Consider the following 19219-nt stretch of genomic DNA (forward strand, 5'->3'; position numbering starts at 1 on the left):
GTGCATGTTATATTGTGGGGCTGTGTTTTGCTGTGCATGTTATATTGTTGGGCTGTGTTTTGCTGTCCTGCTATATTGTGGGGCTGTGTTTTGCTGTGTGTTTTGCTGTGCATGTTATATTGTGGGGCTGTGTTTTGCAGTGCATGTTATATTGTGGGGCTGTGTTTTGCTGTGCATGTTATATTGTGGTGCTGTGTTTTGCTGTGCATGTAATATTGTGGGGCTATGTTTTGCTGCATGTTATATTGTGGGGCTGTGTTTTGCTGTGCATGTTATATTGTGGGGCTGTGTTTTGCTGTGCATGTTATATTGTGGGGCTGTGTTTTGCTGTGCATGTTATATTGTGGTGGGGCTGTGTTTTGCTGTGCATGTTATATTGTGGGGCTGTGTTTTGCTGTGTACGTGTTATGATTGTGGGGCTGTAACTTGCTGTACGTGTTATGATTGTGGGGCTGTAATTTGCTGTACGTGTTATGATTGTGGGGCTGTAATTTGCTGTACGTGTTATGATTGTGGGGCTGTAATTTGCTGTACGTGTTATGATTGTGGGGCTGTAACTTGCTGTACGTGTTATGATTGTGGGGCTGTAATTTGCTGTACGTGTTATGATTGTGGGGCTGCAATTTGCTGTACGTGTTATGATTGTGGGGCTGTAATTTGCTGCACGTGTTATGATTGTGCGGCCGACTGGAGTTTCACAAAGGTGTCTGACGTTGCAGGTGTGGATGGAGGCGGCCCTGCAGGTGTTCTGGTCGTTGGGGCCCTGCTGGGGGACGATCATCGCCATGGCCTCCTACAATCAGTTCAACAACAACTGTCTGAGGTCAGGCTCCGAGACTGGGAGTTTTTTCTTCCTTTTTTTTTGTGGGCTCTGTGTTATGTGTCTTCTGTATACCTGAGGGTTTAGGAGGTCATGCTTAGCCTACTGTGGTCTTGACTGTCGACATCATAGCTGTCATCATCAGCTGCATTTTTATGGACGTTACTGTCAGTCATGAGCTCCACCACCGTTTGCCTGTGTGTTAGTAGGGGTGGGAGTTGGCAAATATGCAGGCAACAACAACCAACTCTTCTTTCCCAATGGTGTTAAAGATATGGCTGACAATTGTTACAGATGTTCTGAAGGTATGTCAGTTACATCACCTTAAGAGAACAATTTTGAAGCTTCAGTTTAATTTTCACCTCCCGATTTTCAGAGATTCCATCTTCTTGACGCTTGCCTGCGAAGGGACCAGTTTCTACGCTGGATTCGCCATTTTCTCTGTGCTGGGCTACATGGCCAGGGAGTCCGGGTTACGGGTGGACGAGGTGGTTTCCTCAGGTAAGTCCTGTTCTCTTTAAGGCTGGTGGTACCTGAGGACAAATTGATGTCCTCTGCTATTTTCATTCTGCTAAAGGGTCGGGTACCTGTAGTTCAAATGATGCCCTTGGGTATTATCGTAATCAACGACGGAGTTTTGTCCTCAGATGAATCTTGTTTTTGTGATTGTGGTCTGCATCTCCCACATGGTCTCGTTTCTCCAGTGTAAACTTACTCACTGTGATCTTGTTTACCCAGCATTTTGGGTTAACTGCTTCCCGGAATGGTGTAAGTGTGGATGTTCGTGTTTCCATGACAACCCAAAACACCGATAAGGGTTTTCAAGTTTTTTAACCTGCATTAAAGTTTGTTTTTTTCTTAACCCGGCAGTGCTGGGACATGAACACGAACTTTGGTGATAAAATTCTGGCTTGGTAACCATTTGTCAGTCTACCACGTCTGTCAAACTGTTTAGCCAGTGTATAAAATTAAAGATTTGTGACTGGGGAAGAAATCGATTTTTTTGTTGTTCCGCAGTTTTTCCACCCTTTTGTTCTGTGCACTAAACCATCATCACTGTTCAGAAATCAACGGATTGTGTAACTGATGTCTGTGTCTGTACCTGTTGTCAGTCTGAAGACATACCAAAGACTCTGTATATAGGGTCTTTGGCTATAAGAGGGCGCGCGTGTGTGTCAACGTGTTATATGCGCATGCGCATGTCCGCATGTTTGATACGTGCTTTCATGCATGACCACTCGCATGTATATTGGTGTGCATGTCCGTACGTTTGTGGACGTTAATGTGTAGTTTTCCTGCACGTGGCTTCACAAGTATGTGAGCCTTTTTTTGCTGTTTTTTGCTGGGAAAAGAGATATGTTGAAATGACATCATGGAACATTCATTTTTGAAACGTTCTATTCTGCATTGCGGGTGTGTGAAGGAGAGGGGATATGACGCGTTTCTTGTATAACACACACACACACACACACACACACACACACACACACACATGAAAAATGCTGAATCACAAAATCAAACACAAACGGACACATTTGCACACGCAGCGAGAGAGAGAATGTGAGAGAGACTGAGATGGTTTATTCATTTTAGGCACAGAGAGAGAGAAAGAAAGAGAGAGAGAGAGAGATGAACAGTGAAAAAAACACTCGAGGAAAGTAATGATTTCTTTTCATATTATTTTATTGTGGTATTTGTAACAATCAGTCTTATAGACTTGATAAATATCGAATACTATGTACATAATTAAATAGATGTAACCAATTTTATTTTGAATGGAAAAATATCATTTCACCTATTCATCACATAATCGGAAAATTGTTCATTTCATATCGTCTTTCGCCGCGAACGCCTCTCCAAAAGTTCAGTCCACCTCTTCAACTGTGGGGCCGCAACCACTGTTGGCTTCCTGGGAAGCGGAGTTACATCCCGTGGAGTGGATCTTGGCCATGAGAGGAGAGCAGAGTTTCTGCAGCTCCTGCAGCCTGTGGTCGTACTCGTCCTTCTCGGCCAGCGAGTTGCCGTCCAGCCAGCTCAGTGTGTCTTCACACGCCTTGCTGGCCGAGTCCCTGTCCTCAGTGCCCAGTTTGTCCCCAGCGTCGCTCAGCGCCTGCCGCACGGAGAAGACGTACGCCTCCAGCCTGTTGCGGGACTCCACGCGTTGCCGCTGCTGGTCGTCCGCTTCCTTGAATTTCTCCGCCTCGCTGACCATGCGGTCAATGTCCTCCTTGCTGAGGCGTTCCTTGTCGTTCTTGATGGTCACGTTGGACGACTTGCCCGTGCTCTTGTCCTGGGCCGTCACCTGCATGATGCCGTTGGCGTCGATGTCGAAGGAGACCTCGATCTGCGGGACGCCGCGCGGGGCGGGGGGTATGCCGGTGAGTTCGAACCTCCCCAGCAGGTTGTTGTCTTTGGTCATGGCGCGTTCTCCTTCGTACACCTGGATGGTGACGGCTGGCTGGTTGTCAGCGTAGGTGGTGAAGGTCTGAGAGGTCTTGGTGGGGATGGTGGTGTTGCGTTCCACCAGTTTGGTCATGACCCCACCTGCTGTCTCGATGCCCAGAGACAAGGGCGTGACATCCACGAGCAGCACATCCTTGATGGCTTCGCTCTTGTCTCCGCTCAGCACCGCGGCCTGCACTGCCGCTCCGTAGGCCACAGCCTCGTCAGGGTGGATGGACTTGTTCAGCTCCTTCCCACCCATGAACTCCTGCAGCAGTTTCTGGATGCGGGGGATGCGCGTGGAGCCTCCCACCAGCACCACCTCGTGGATCTGGCGTTTGTCCATCTTGGCGTCCCTCAGGGCCTGCTCCACAGGCTGCAGGGTGCTGCGGAACAGGTCCGCACACAGCTCCTCAAACCTGGCCCTGGTGATGCGCGTGTAGAAGTCGATGCCCTCGTGCAGAGAGTCGATCTCCACGCTGGCCTCCGCGCTGCTGGACAGGGTGCGCTTGGCACGTTCACACGCCGTGCGGAGTCGGCGCAGAGCTCTGGCATTCTTGCTGATGTCTTTCTTGTATTTACGCTGGAACTCCTGGGTGAGGTGCTGCACAAGGCGGTCGTCAAAGTCCTCACCCCCAAGATGCGTGTCTCCTGCCGTGGCCTTGACCTCGAACAGGGACCCTTCAGAAATGGTCAGGATGGACACGTCAAAAGTACCACCCCCCAGGTCAAAGATGAGGATGTTTTTGTCGCTGTCTTTCTGCACGTTCTTGTCCAGGCCATAAGCCAAGGCGGCAGCTGTGGGCTCGTTGATGATCCTCAGCACGTTCAGCCCGGCGATGACCCCGGCGTCCTTGGTGGCCTGCCGCTGGGCGTCGTTGAAGTAGGCCGGCACGGTGATGACGGCGTCCGTGACCCGCTGCCCCAGGTAGGCCTCTGCCGTGTCCTTCATCTTGGCCAGCACCATGGAGCTGACCTCCTCTGGAGCCAGGGTCTTGGGCTCCCCCTTGTACTCCACCTGCAGCTTGGGCTTTCCGCCGCCGTCACTGACCACCTTGAAGGGCCAGTGCTGCAGGTCCTTCTGCACGCTGCTGTCCGTGAAGCGGCGCCCGATGAGCCGCTTGGCGTCGAACACCGTGTTGCGGGGGTTCAAGGCCGCCTGGTTCTTGGCCGCGTCCCCCACCAGGCGTTCCGTGTCCGTGAAGGCCACGTAGCTGGGCGTGGTTCTCTGCCCCTGGTCGTTGGCGATGATCTCCACCTGGCCGTTCTGGAACACCCCCACGCAGGAATAGGTGGTGCCCAGGTCGATGCCGATGGCAGGAGCTTTGCTGTTGGTTGGAGACATTTCTTTTGTTTCGATCTTCTTTTTTCTGCTTACCTGTTCAAACGAACTCTTAAACGAACTCTGTCAGAAAGTGTAGCAAAATGCAGCAGTCAACTGTGTGATAGTAAGTACAATGTCTCTCCACTTGAAAGCTCGCCTGCTATGTCTATCAGTTGCACTGAGAAAATTCAGTTCGTAAAGGTCTGGGTCTGGATGAAAACGTACGTTGCTGAAGCCAAAGATACACTTTTCGCCTTCTCAGACTGTCGTCGCTGGACGGTTCTTGCAATTGCAATGAAGAAGTCGTTCCTGTTCACGATTTGCCGATCTGTCTTGATCTCTGGTGTTCACCAGTTGTGGCAAGGTGAAATCGGCACCGATATTTAAATGCGCTCACCTGCTTTTCGTGAACAATCCAGCGAACTGGCGATGATTCGGGAAACTCAATCTAAAAATAGCATGTTACTATTCCAGCGTCAACGAAAATTCCCGGTATAATTGTGTGATGTGATTGGTTGATATTTTTGGCGATGAACACCTTGTTTGGTTCCGATTGGCTGAGAGCTGACGAAGTGAAGCCGAGGCATAAAAAGAAAGAATTTTCTCGATTCTTCTTCGTGTTGCTTCAAGGATTCAGAAACTGCTCGATGGTTCGAGAAATTTTGGTGTTATTTCTGCGCTCACACGTTGAAAAAAGTTGTTGAGATAGTACATGGCTGGACAGCTTTCGTGCACAGCGAAACAAGGATTGTCTCTTGCGACTGTGATTCAAGGAGGGTGATAAAAATAGCCCGGCTGTTTCGCCGTTTATTCAGCAAACGTTTCGAAGATGTGAGTGAAGATTTTCTTTCTCTCTCTCTGTCTGTATTGAAACCTCTCACACTCCGTCAGTCTGTCTTTGTTCAACTATTCTATTTTATTTCAGTGTTTGCCGTGTATTAAATCTTATTGCAGAGCCATTGCAGAAAAGCACATAGTCGTTTGCTTTAATCGTTTTTTTCCCCATTGGAAATAAAAATCAGTCTCCGTCCCCACCTCCTCGGTCTCAATCTCATACCCCACATTTGTGTACATGCTTTTTTTTTTTTTCTTTCTCTCATTTTTGCTTCTTTTTTTTTGAGGGGGGGGGGCGGGGGGGGGGGGGGGGTTATGGGTTTGTTTTTTTGGGTAATATGAAACGTATTTCGTAAAGTCATGATCTGCAGTTACTGAAATAAGCCAGGATATAACTTTACATGTATGAAGGGGAGGATGTGTTGAGAGTATCTTTACACAAACATGACTGAATGCAGCTGTGTGTGTGTGTGTGTGTGTGTGTTTCTCTATCTCGCTCCATGTCTGCCTCCTCCAATATGTGTGTTGGCTAAATAGGGATCGAGTCATTATTAGAGCATTATGATATGCAGTGCTTATATGTTATTAGAATTTTTTTTCAGCCGTTGTCTGGTCTATGTATTTTCTTTCTGTAGAACTTTGTGTATTGATAGTGAAAGTAATTAATCTTGACATTTGCGAAGAAAATTGACTTGTTATTGTGTATAAAATTGCTTGTTTGGCCATGTGCGTGAGCTTGTGTTTGTTTACTTTTTGACATCACTCCAGCTTTTTGTTCATATGGTGTGTAAAAATGTTGCTCCTGCAAAATGTTTCAACCCTGCCCCCGGTGGTCAGCCGGTCACATTAAATAGATTTGTTGCCTTGCTTTACATCAGACAGACAGATGTACAGAGAATCAGATGGACAAACAGACACTGATGCAGACATAGGCAAAATAGATGAGAGGACTTGCAGGCAAACAAATGTTTAATTTCTGATGTACAGATAAGCTGATTGTGGATATGAGTACACTGAATAACATGCACAGCGTTTTACTTATGAAGTATATCAACATTTCACTGATGAATCAAACTCAAGATCAGCAGCTATCAACCGTCCGCGTGCTTGTGATGGAAAAGGACTAAAGTGATACGACCATCACATTTTTTTTTTCAGTCCCAAAATAATCACCAACTAGACCCCATTACCATGTATACATAGCCTCAAACTCCTCAGACTTTTCTCTAAATACCAGCATGAAACATCTGGGATGTGTGTAGGTCCAGGTCTGGCCTTCATCGTGTACCCAGAAGCAGTGTCCCTGATGCCGCTGCCTCAGCTGTGGGCCGTCCTCTTCTTCTTCATGGTCATCACCCTCTGCTTTGACAGCGAGGTAGGTCTGCTCTACTATACTGTGTGGTGTAAGGGTTGTGGCATTGTTGTTGTTGGTGGTGGTGTTAGCTTGCCTGAGGAGTTTTATTGTCAGTACCAGTAGTCACCACATTGCCCACTTTGTTCATGTTAGCTTGCGTCAGGAGTTTTATTGTCAGTACCAATAGTGGACGGGCGCAATAGCCGAGTGGTTAAAGCGTTGGACTGTCAATCTGAGGGTCCCGGGTTTGAATCACGGTGACGGCGCCTGGTGGGTAAAGGGTGGAGATTTTTACGATCTCCCAGGTCAACATATGTGCAGACCTGCTAATGCCTGAACCCCCTTCGTGTGTATATGCAAGCAGAAGATCAAATACGCACATTAAAGATCCTGTAATCCATGTCAGTGTTCGATGGGTTATGGAAACAAGAACATACCCAGCATGCAGACCCCCGAAAACGGAGTATGGCTGCCTACATGGCGTGGTAAAAACGGTCATACACGTAAAAGCCCACTCGTGTACATACGAGTGAACGCAGAAGAAGAAGTACCAATAGTCACCACATTGCCCACTTTGTTCATGTTAGCATGCCTCAGGAGTTTTATTGTCAGTACCAGTAGTCACCATATTGCCTACTTTGTTCGTGTTAGCTTGCCTCAGGAGTTTTATTGTCAGTACCAGTAGTCACCATATTGCCTACTTTGTTCGTGTTAGCTTGCCTCAGGAGTTTTATTGTCAGTACCAGTAGTCACCACATTGCCCACTTTGTTCATGTTAGCTTGCCTCAGGAGTTTTATTGTCAGTACCAGTAGTCACCACATTGCCCACTTTGTTCGTGTTAGCTTGCCTCAGGAGTTTTATTGTCAGTACCAATAGTCACCACATTGCCCACTTTGTCCGTGTTAGTTTGCCGCAGGAGTTTTATTGTCAGTACCAATAGTCACCACATTGCCCACTTTGTTCGTGTTAGCTTGCCTCAGGAGTTTCATTGTCAGTACCAGTAGTCACCACATTGCCCACTTTGTTCATGTTAGCTTGCCTCAGGAGTTTTATTGTCAGTACCAGTAGTCACCACATTGCCCACTTTGTTCATGTTAGCTTGCCTCAGGAGTTTTATTGTCAGTACCAGTAGTCACCACATTGCCCACTTTGTTCATGTTAGCTTGCCTCAGGAGTTTTATTGTCAGTAGTCACCACATTGCCCACTTTGTTCGTGTTAGCTTGCCTCAGGAGTTTTATTGTCAGTACCAATAGTCACCAGATTGCCCACCAAAAGGTACCTGGGGAACTAACTCCTCCAACTTTTAAGTTATGATTTATCTAGGGTTTTCTCCCATCAACAGTCTAAGCCTCGGCTCTTAGCTGCAAACAGTACACGTGGCATTGCCTGTTATGTGATCATCAGATTTGATTAGCAGAATATCATCAGAATCAAAGTAACTTCTTTTTTTCTTTTTTCTTTTTTTTATCTAAGTAAGAGAAAGGTACTATCACCATGATATTGTCTGTTCTCCTGAGGTTAGCATTCTTGGATAGTGAGGTGATAACACTGAAATTGTCATGTTGATATTATCTCACTATGACAGTGAGGTGTTATATATCATTTATGTACAACTTGTATATTTTGTCACAGTGTTTTGTTTGCCCTTTTGTCCCAGTGGCTTCCCCCTTGTTTCCTGGAATAGTATAACCTTGACCTTGTTATAACTTTAGTATTATTTATTCTATTTATCACATTATGACAGTGATCAGCCTGCATCATGTCTTCTGTTGACAGCATCTGCTGTGTATTTCTTCCAGGGTTTGCTTGTTGTTGTTGTTTTTTCCTTTTTCTTTCTCTCTTTCATGGGACTTTGCAATGTATCATCATATACATGGCCTGGTCCACTGGCTGTTACTCCTTGAAGTGTGATTTGTTGTAAATTATTATACATAATGTGTGTGTGTATGCATGTGTGTGTTTTGATAGTTTCATTTGACATTGTTGGATTTGAGTTGTGAATCAATGCATATGTATTTTTTATTATATCGTCCACACCCTGAAAGGGGCAAAAGAAATCAATTTCATTGAATCTTTGAACCTTGAAACTAACCATGGCAGATCGCATATGGGGAGACGCTGATGACGGTGGTGAGTGACTTCTTTCCTCGCCTGATGGCCCGCTACCGTGTCCTCCTCACCGCTGCCTTCTGTGCCGGTGGCTTTCTGCTTCAGCTTCCCTTTGTTACACAGGTCAGTGATGTTTTTGTGTTGAGGACAAAGCTCACAGACATATAAACGCACATGCGCATGCTTCGGTGCATGTGCAGGCACATGTAAGCATGCATGCATATACCATCATAATTATGTGCTCTTTCTCTCTCTCTCTCTCTCTCTCTCTCTCTCTCTCTCTCTCTCTCTCTCTCTCTCTTTCAGAGATACACACACACACACACACACACACACACACACACACACACACACACACACACACACACACACACTCAGCTTGCATCATTGTTTGTTTCACTGTCAGCAGTTACGTACCTTCTGGTCCAAACATTTCAAAGAGAATAACTATTCTGCAGATGATTTACGTACCTTCTGGTCCAAACATTTCAAAGAGAATAACTATTCTGCAGATGATTTTTGGAAATTTATTTCTGACGAGGTTCTTACAGTCGAACTTTCACAGGCATTAGTTCATAGCCCTACTTCTACATTTCTTTAATGTACTTCAGAATTACGTTAATCGTTTCTGATTATTATTATCATTACTGAATTGTTACTGTTAAATGTAATGGCATATTAGTTATGCATTTTTTGGTAGTTTTCTACCTTTTCTGTTTTTCTATTTTTCTATTCCCTCTCTCCTCCCCTGTGCCCCCTACCCCCATCCCCTCCCCACGCCCCACTTTTTTTTCTTTTTTTTTGTTTTTTGTATTTTGTTTTGATCGTCTAATATCACTGATGTAAAAAGACACTAAACTAAAGAACGAACACACACACACACACACACATATAGATGGTTGCATGCACGCACACGTCTGCATACATGCACAAACATTCACGTTCGTTGAAAAGAAAAATTTGAAAAGCCATTCTGACACTGATATCGATGTTAAAAGGCAGCAAGACAACAGATAACAAAGAAATGACTGTGTGTGGCAGGGAGGAATTTACATGTTCCAACTGGTTGACTGGTATGCTGCAGCCATCACTTTGATCCTCATCGGTGTCATCGAGTGCATCGTGGTGGGATGGATCTACGGTGAGAGTTCAGTCAGTTCATGTTTCATGTACACTTGTGTCCTATGGTGTTAAAGGCCCCAAGGTTTCAGTCAACTTTGATTTCATTGATGAGGTCATTTCTTTCTGGGTGCATGCCTGGTAGTGTGAAATGGCAACGGTCTGAAGCAGCAATTGTCTGAAGTGTCGTCACTATGATTTAGCATTTGTTTGAGAAAATGTACGGGTCACAACAACCGCATTTTTTTTCCTCATGAAAAAACCTACCTCAAAGTATAGCTACAGTCTGATGAGTGACAGTCCGAAAGATTAAAAACCCAGTAGTCCAATGCTCAATAGTCCGTAAACTGAATTTTGAACCATTTGCAGGTTGTGTGGCATATATGTGTGTGTGTGATTGTTTATATTGTATGCATATACATATGCTAGTTTTTATTAGCTCTACATTTCCACCTTGGTCTTCAACTGATTTGTTTCTGTTAGGAAACCTTTTTTCTCCACAAACTATACCATCATGATTTTCTGAGGATTTGGTGACGCTTGGTTCCCACAGGAGCACAGCACTTTGGGAAAGACATCATGATGATGATTGGGAGGCGACCACCAAGGATTGTTACAGTGCTGTGGTGTCTGATTACCCCTTCCTTGCTGGCTGTAAGTGGTGAAAGACAGGAAACACAGATAGATACTGGATGGAGGTGTGCAATTCTAGATTTTAGAAATATATATATATGATTGATTTTTCCCCTTTAAGAAAAAAAAGAGATTCAGTTTGTTTGGTTTTTTAAACAGTACAAAAAGAAATTATGTAAAAACAAATAATATCAAACAGATTGAATAAAACAGTACATTGAAAAAACAAAAGAACCCCCCGAGCCCCCACCCCCGATAAAAAAAACCCAACAGCAACCCAAAACAGGCACATTTCAGGGACAACAACATTGTAAGAAAATGTGAACAATATTCTGCAATACAATAATGCAAAGAAATAATGATACATCAACATATGTGTGAACCATTAGTCCAACTAAAATACGTCAAGGTTCAGAAGAAATGCTACATTTGCACTTTGATTAGGGTGAACTCTTTTAACAATGTGCGAAACCATATGAAACTGGTTAAAAAAAAAAAAAAATTTCAATAGAACTCATTTGACATTTGTATCTTTTTAACTCACTCAGTATGGCCAGTCCCCTCTTCTCCTCTACACAGACCCCTCGGATGTCCAGTGGGTGTCTGAATGACACAACCTTTAGTTTCCGTCGTCAGAACTGTGGTATTCTTTGTCAACATTCACCTCTTCAGTATAAGAGCATTCCGCTTGCAATATTTTGATGATGGTAATTGGGATGAAACGCTGTTAACATCGTCTCTTTCGCCGTTCGTATGGAGAGAGTTAAAGTTTTCTGTTGCTGTCCCATCTTTGGTGCATGTTCAGTATCTTCACTCTTACACTGATCCCACTATCTTCTGTACACAGCTGCACTCAGGTTCATTCTGTTGCAGATTCAGTAATGTATTCTGAACAGGGCTTCTATTTATGGGGAAGGCAGTAATGGAAATGCCCATACTAAACGTGTTGTCCAAGACAATCCATTGGAAGTAGGAATTCATGGCATGCAACTTACGCCAAGTCCGAGTCTAAGCAGACTAGTTAAAGGGCTCAAAGCTAGACTACACTTTATATGCCCAGACTTTGTGAAAGAACGATGGCAGCATTTGTTTAAGTTCATTACTGCAATCAGTGAGAAATATTTTGCACCTTACCGCATCCAGTAGAAGTGTATAATGATGATCAAGTTTTGAAAAAAAAATCTCCATTTCACTTGACAAGCAATTCTAGATTTGACAGATCCTACCAGTAAAAAACAAACTTGAAATTGTGAAGGACAGATGAGGTGCTTGTCCTCTGTATCATATCTATAGGTGTTGCTGACACAGGGATAGTTTGCCACTGGTGCTTTTCAAAACATTATTCCAACTTTATTGGCGTTTGTCAACCAAGTGAATGCCACACCATCACATGTGTTTGCAATGCCCTCTTGACACAACAAAAGTGGATCTTTAACACAGCATCCAGCTGAACAACCAAGTGCAGATTTCACTCTATGAAACAGTTGCGCCCACTGATGAAATCAAAACAAGGGAAATAATTCAGGAAGGCTGAAAATTCACAAATTAGATGTAGAGTGGTTTTTCTTCAGATCACTTTCTCAGTTTTTGGCTGATTGTTCTGGATATTGATTTATGACTTGAAACACCACTTTCTGCTGTTGTTGTTTTGTTGGGGTTTTTTTTCATGGCAGTCAAAAGGGTTAAATAAAAGTGAAAGGCATTGTCCAACTATTTGTGAAAAGTCCTGATGTTCTTTGTCAGACCCTCCTGCCTGGTCGATGAATACTGACGTTGATGCTCACAAGTCTTCTTCTTCTTCTTCTGCGTTCACTCGTATGCACACGAGTGGGCTTTTACGTGTATGACCGTTTTTACCCCGCCGTGTAGGCAGCCATACTCTGTTTTCGGGGGTGTGCATGCTGGGTATGTTCTTGTTTCCATAACCCACTGAACACTGACATGGATTACAGGATCTTTAACGTGCGTATTTGATCTTCTGCTTGCATATACACACGAAGGGGGATCGTAAAAATCTCCACCCTTTACCCACCAGGCGCCGTCACCGTGATTCGAACCTGGGACCCTCAGATTGACAGTCCAACGCTTTAGCCACTCAGCTGTTGCGCCCGTCGTCTTCTTGTTCTTCTTGTTTTGCTTCTCACCTGATGTACTGAGTTCAGTCCCCATGAGCCCTCAGAGCTCTGTGGATACTGATAGACTTCTTGAAAGAAGTGAACACTTTTAATCAGACTTGAATGTTTTAAACTCTGGAAGGTTTTTCAACTTTTTGAGTGAAAAGATTGAAGTGTTAATTAGTTTTTATTGTACTTATTTTACCCTTGACTTGGGAGTAGATGCTAAAGGGGCAGTAGCCTTGAGATGGCCTTAGTGGTTAGCGAGGCTCTAAGCACCATGATCTGATTTGATTTGGGTGAGTTGGAGAGAGGGTACTGTTTACCAAAACGCGAATTGATATACTCCCTTGTCTGGCCAGGTTGTTCATAAATTATGTATTTTGTGTATGCTCAGGTGAGCGTTAGCCCATGATCAAACGTGCGCATGCAGAGGAAGCGCATACCCACACCTCATGCAAGTAACACAATTTGTGTGTGTGTGTGCGTGCGCATGTGGATACCAGGTAATTGTCTTTTCACAAAAGGTGACAATAGACAGGAAAAAAAACATAAATGCTTTTGAATCTATGATTCTTTAATGTGCATGTGAGATTTTACATGTCTGGACTTGTGACATGTGTATGCATCTCACACATGCACATAAATAAGAGATTACAGACAGTAAACATAATTTAATTGTCTCCAACAGTATTATCAATCAGTCATTTGAGTAATCTTTGTAGTGAAGACATCATCTCCGACAATGTTATCAATCAGTCATTTCATTTATCTTTTTAGTGAACATATCATCTCGAACAGTGTTATCAATCATTTATCTTTTTAGTGAACACATCTCAAACAGTGTTATCAATCATTTATCTTTTTAGTGAACACATCTAGAACAGTGTTATCAATCATTTATCTTTTTAGTGAACATATCATCTCGAACAGTGTTATCAATCAATTATCTTTTTAGTGAACACATCTCAAACATTGTCATCAATCAGTCATTTTTCAGTTATCTTGTCCCCCTCTCTCCAGACGCTGCTGGTGTTTACCCTGGCAGACTATACGGCACCCACCTACCGTGACTATACCTATGACGTGTGGGGCAAGGCGTTTGGCTGGACTGTGGGAGCGGTGTCCGTCATCCCCATTCCACTTGTTGCCCTGTACCAGCTGCTTACAACTTCCGGGCACCCTCTGCAGGTGTGTGGATTGGCTGGTGGTTAGTTGCTGGGTTGATTGGTTGGTGGTTATTTAGTCATCCAGCTGTTTGAAGCTTCGGGGAACCCTCTCAAAGTGCATGGATTGAATGGTGATTGGATGATTAGCAGGTCATATCTGTTTGATTTAAATCTTTCTGTTCTTGTTTATAAGTTAATGGGTTCTTGAAATATGCATGCTGTTACTTATTTTTTATGGGCCTGTTTTGGTGACGGTGGTGATGGGATCTGTGCATGTTTGTGTGTGGCAGGCATGTGTGTGTGTTTGTGTGTGTGTGTGTGTGTGTGCAGGTTCAGATGTTTGGGTATATAAATGAATGAGTGAGAGAGCGCTTTTCTATTTCTGAAAATAAGCTGTTATTAGACTTTCCTCAAGAATCAGCGATTGCGCTCACTTTTCAACCAAGTAAGTAAGCAAATAAGTTTGTAAATGAACAAAGAATTGAAATAACCAATGAATACCTCAAACAATTATGAAAGGAAGTTAGTCACTGGACGGATGGATTCAATGTCAACACTTTGTAGCAGCTAAGGACAGCAAGTGATTAAGCAAATGAGTTTGTAAATGAACAAAAAAACCAAAATGATTAATGCATAACTCAAAACAATTATGAAAGCAAGTTGGTCACTAGATGGATGGATAGATTAGATATCTTTCTGACCACTTAGCAGCGGCTAAGGACAATAAGCAAGTCAGCAAATAAGTTTGTAAATGAACAAAGAAACGAAGTGATCAATGAATACCTCAAACAATTATGAAAGCAAGTTGGTCACTGGATGGATGGATGCATGGGTTAAATATCTTTTTTGATCTCTTTGCAGCGGCTTAGGAAAGTACTGAGACCAGACGAGACCTGGGGACCTTCTGACGATTATGGACAGGAATCAAAAGAAAGTACATCCTCATCACAGTGAAGAAAACAATACACAGCCGGCTTACTCTTCTCCAGTCATGCCAGCGGCAGACCCCCCTAAGCCATCTGCCTTTGCATAGCCTCACAGATTTAATGTATTTATTTTTTTACAGCCTGACAGATTTATTTTATTTCTTTGCATAGCTTTACAGATTTATTGTATCGCTTTTTGCACAGCCCTGCAGATTTATTGAACAACTTTGTGCACAGGCTCTTGGCTTTATTGTGATCACTGCTTGTCACAACAGATTTATCTGTGTGAAATTTGTGTTGCTCACCATGGGAGAATGCTTTGCTACAGTGCGGTGCTTTCCATATCAGAAAAAAAAAATTAGTCTGCAATCACTTTTTTACTATTTATACTGTCAAAAAGTGGATTATCCTACAGAATTTTGCCAGGGACATTCTTTTTGTTGCCTTGGGTTCTTTTGCGCATACTAAGTGCATGCTACCCTCAAAACCTCAATTGATCATCTCATCTGAATGACAAACACACCCATGTTACCACTTAGGTGTAGTGGACTTACAGCCCATTATAAACTCTGGCATGTGGGCCAGCAAGAAAGGTCCACCACTCTTGTCTGTTGTCTGTTGTTCTCTGGTATGTAAGGCAGCAACGAAGATCTACCACTCTTGTCTGTTCTCTGCCATGTAGGGGCAGCAACAAAGATCTACCTCTGTTGTTCTCTGGTATGTAAGGCAGCAACGAAGATCTACCACTCTTGTCTGTAGTTCTCTGACATGTAAAGCAGCAACGAAGATCTACCACTCTTGTCTGTAGTTCTCTGACATGTAAAGCAGCAACGAAGATCTACCACTCTTGTCCGTTGTCCTCTGGCATGTAGGGCAGCAACAAAGATCTACCACTCTTGTCTGTTGTTCTCTGCCATGTAGGGGCAGCAACAAAGATCTACCTCTGTTGTCCTCTGGTATGTAAGGCAGCAACAAAGATCTACCTCTGTTGTCCTCTGGCATGTAAGGCAGCAACAAAGATCTACCTCTGTTGTCCTCTGGCATGTAAGGCAGCAACAAAGATCTACCTCTGTTGTCCTCTGGCATGTAAGGCAGCAACAAAGATCTACCTCTGTTGTCCTCTGGCATGTAAGGCAGCAACAGAGATATATCACTCTTGTCTGTTGTCCTCTGGCATGTAAGGCAGCAACAGAGATCTGCCGTAAGGCAGCAACAGAGATCTACCACTGTTGTCTGTTGTCCTCTGGCATGTAAGGCAGCAACAGAGATCTGCCACTGTTGTCTGTTGTCCTCTAGTTGATGGGGTAGTAAAAATCCTGATCCATTACTGGGACCCAAACCTGTTGACATTTGCTTTCCTAGTAGGGCATGTTACCACAAGACCACAATTCACTTTATTCCTTGACAGCACTGTCACAAGCAGTCTTACTGTTTGGCTGTCGTGAGGACACTCATGGGAGGAGATCCTGCACAGATGCCAGGTTGCTTTGATCATCTAGTGCTAGTTCTTGTGATCTGGTGGCTGCAGCTATTTAGCACATCTTTTGTTGACTACGGCCTAGTTTTTAGAGCCCGGTGGACTGAGTGTCTTCGCTTAACCTCACTGGTGCCTTTATATGATTTGTATTTTTGTATCTGTGTAAAAAATTTTTTACATCATTCAGGGTTGTTTTTTTCTTTTTCCTAAAGCATTAATCTTCATGAAGTGCATGTGCATGGGCAAGCAATCTTATTTATACACAGGCAGATACAGTGTACATATGCATGTTTGTGTGTGCACATGTCATTAACATGAGAGGTTTTTGTTGTTGAAATCTACCTCTGCAGGTTTTCAGATTATGAAACTGTTCTGAGTTAATCTCGCATCTCTTACCATATCATTTTTTAAAAATCTGTTGTCATTTCCTTTGTCTTTCATGATCTGTCACCTTTATCATGTTCTTTATTGTATTTGTTATTGTGTGACATCTTTTCTTTTTATCTGTTACCATATTATTTCTCTACCTCTCACTAAGTTCTATACATTTTATCTTTTACCGTTCCATTTTTTTCTTGTTTTTTTCTATGTGATTGTTTTGACTTTTGGCTTCACAATTTTCCAGTAAGGGATATTTGGTAACAAACACACATATGCATGCATGCATGCATGCACACACACACACTCACATTACACCCCTAACAGTGAGATTTGTTCTTTTGAGTTCAATCAACTAGGGCAGCAGGAAATATGTGGCCTTAATCACAAGCTTTTGAAAATACTGCAAAATGACAAAGTTGAGAGCATGCTAACTCTTCACAATGGCAAACATTGTTGTCTGAATCCCACAGGTGTGGAAAAAAAATTGTATTAATTTTTGTCACAACATAATTATCCTTGTGAAATTGAGGCTGCTTTCCCCAGGTAGAGTGCGTCACCACAGTGCAGCATCAACTTTTTTTCTTTCTTTTCTCGCTGCCTGCATGTGTATTTGTCTTACCATAAAAAACGGAATTTTCTTCCGAATTTTTGCTTGGGACAACCCTTTTGTTGCCATGGGTTCTTTAAGGTGCCCCAAGTAAAGTGCATGCAGCACACAGGACCACAGTTTATCGTCTCCTCCAACGACTAAATTGTCCAACTGATGAATTCAACATAGCACCAGCCATAGAAGCATTCAAGGCTGTCTCCTCACATGCAGTTCAGCATGGTTTAGGGGGTGGTATCTTACCAAAATTAATAATTGTGTGTGTGTCACAGGGTGCACACAATATGAGTGCATGCATCTACATACACATTGTGAAGTCAGTCCGCTGACACATATCTGTAACACAACAATCCATGACACGTTTCCTTTATGAAATAAAAATTAAAAACAGCTGTTTTACTGTCAATTGGTAACAAATTACAATAGCAACATAATATGTGAAATACAGTCAGTGTAAATGTTCTTATTTTCAGTCTGTTGGCAGCAAAAGTTCGTCTGAGTACAATGCGATACCAGTGATTTTTTTTTTTGTTTTGTTTTGGTATATATGTCTAATATCAACGAAAACATGACAATATTACATCAACATTAATTTCATAACAAAATCAGCATCACAGATAGAGAAAAGTGTTGGTATTTACACAGAGGTTTTTTTTTTTTCTTTTCTTTTTCTTTTTTTTTTTTCAAATATGAAACTACAAAGTAGTGCCAGGACAAAAAGTGTCCGAGGCAAAAAAAAAAAAAAGAAAAAAAAAAGAAGAGAGAAATGCTGGAACTGAACATTCTTTTAGATGCTGCTCTGGTGAGTGTTTCAAACAACATTAATGTTCAGTAAAATGTTTTGACCCTATTTCCACCATGACAGCACACTGATTTTTGTTATGTTGCTTGCTCTTGGGGACTATCTCCACTTAATGATTTCATTGCAAATTAGCACTTTTTTTTTTGAAGTTCTGTTTGGTATTTACTGAAAAAACCGGCCCTAATCATCAACTACAATAAACATTTCTTCTCTGGCAAAACTTTCAAAAAAGGTGAGTATGTACAGCAGTGGCCAAATACAAGCAACTGATGCAACGACAAGATACTGAAACTCACGCACATGCTCACATACACATGCATTGTACACAGATCACATGCTGATGTTTTTTGTGTGTATGGGTGTGTGTTTCTGTGCACATACACCTATGCATGCATGAGTGTGTGCAGCATGTGTGAGTGTGTGGATGGTGGGGTGTTTTTTTTTTTCCTTTTTACCTAAATGTTTTTCTTTTCCATTATGATTAATATGAACACAGTAATAAAGGGATAGTGTACAGGTTAATCATTATCTTTTGTTTCCTGTACTTATCTGTAGCTGGCCAGAAAATGTTTTTCTGTTTCAATTATGAAATAATAGCTTTCCAAAATGGACTTTGAATTCATTTTCAACAATCCCTTGAGTTGTATTGGTTGAAGTTGGTTTTCAACTGATTATGATGCAGACAACACTGATCTTCAAGTGAAAATAAATATCTGTCCCTCTAGCCCTACAGATGGAAGTGTGTCTTATTATTTGTTTGTTTGTTTTTGATGGTAAACTGACTATTCAACCAACCAGTTACAATTAAACTTTAAAATTTCTTATGCAATTAACTTTATTTTCAACAGCCAAACTCAACACTTCCTTTTTTTTTTTCTTCATGTCTCTTGTCATGCATCTTTTTTTTCCCTTCGGTTTCTGAAACTAAATCTAAAATCTGGATCTAAATCTATACTGATATGATATATCAAGGGTAATTTTTGATGTGCTGCCAACAGAAAACTAAAGATTGTGATGTCTCTTGCATTTGTAATCTGCATGTTCTTATGTCTCTCTCAAAAGCTGTAGCTTTTGGCAATGATGAAAAAAAAGAAAAAAGGTTAAAA

The 19219-nt window shown here is 42.6% G+C and overlaps 2 protein-coding genes across 4 annotated transcripts in view; one reads left to right on the forward strand and one right to left on the reverse strand.

Moving 5' to 3' along the window:
- Positions 1-17893, forward strand: part of LOC143284495 (sodium- and chloride-dependent glycine transporter 2-like) — a 64197-nt gene extending 46304 nt beyond the window's left edge. For 2 of the 3 annotated variants that reach the window (XM_076591184.1, XM_076591183.1), the window contains exons 9-17: positions 720-823; positions 1197-1321; positions 6683-6795; positions 8877-9008; positions 9927-10026; positions 10558-10658; positions 13775-13942; positions 14782-16028; positions 16102-17893. In XM_076591184.1, coding sequence (XP_076447299.1) covers positions 720-823; positions 1197-1321; positions 6683-6795; positions 8877-9008; positions 9927-10026; positions 10558-10658; positions 13775-13942; positions 14782-14874 — 936 coding nt within the window. In that variant the 3' untranslated portion in view covers positions 14875-16028; positions 16102-17893. Of the gene's footprint in view, positions 1-719; positions 824-1196; positions 1322-6682; positions 6796-8876; positions 9009-9926; positions 10027-10557; positions 10659-13148; positions 13209-13774; positions 13943-14781; positions 16029-16101 lie in introns of those variants that run through there. The other variant, XM_076591186.1, reaches the window with a different exon arrangement.
- Positions 2483-4757, reverse strand: LOC143284494 (heat shock protein 70 B2-like). The gene has a single exon (XM_076591182.1). The coding sequence runs from the start codon at positions 4605-4607 to the stop codon at positions 2685-2687; it is 1923 nt and encodes a 640-aa protein (XP_076447297.1). The 5' UTR covers positions 4608-4757; the 3' UTR covers positions 2483-2684.
- Positions 17894-19219: the final 1326 nt, after the last annotated feature.

Source organism: Babylonia areolata, chromosome 8 (assembly GCF_041734735.1).
Source record: "Babylonia areolata isolate BAREFJ2019XMU chromosome 8, ASM4173473v1, whole genome shotgun sequence".
In the NCBI taxonomy this organism is placed as follows: domain Eukaryota; kingdom Metazoa; phylum Mollusca; class Gastropoda; order Neogastropoda; family Buccinidae; genus Babylonia; species Babylonia areolata.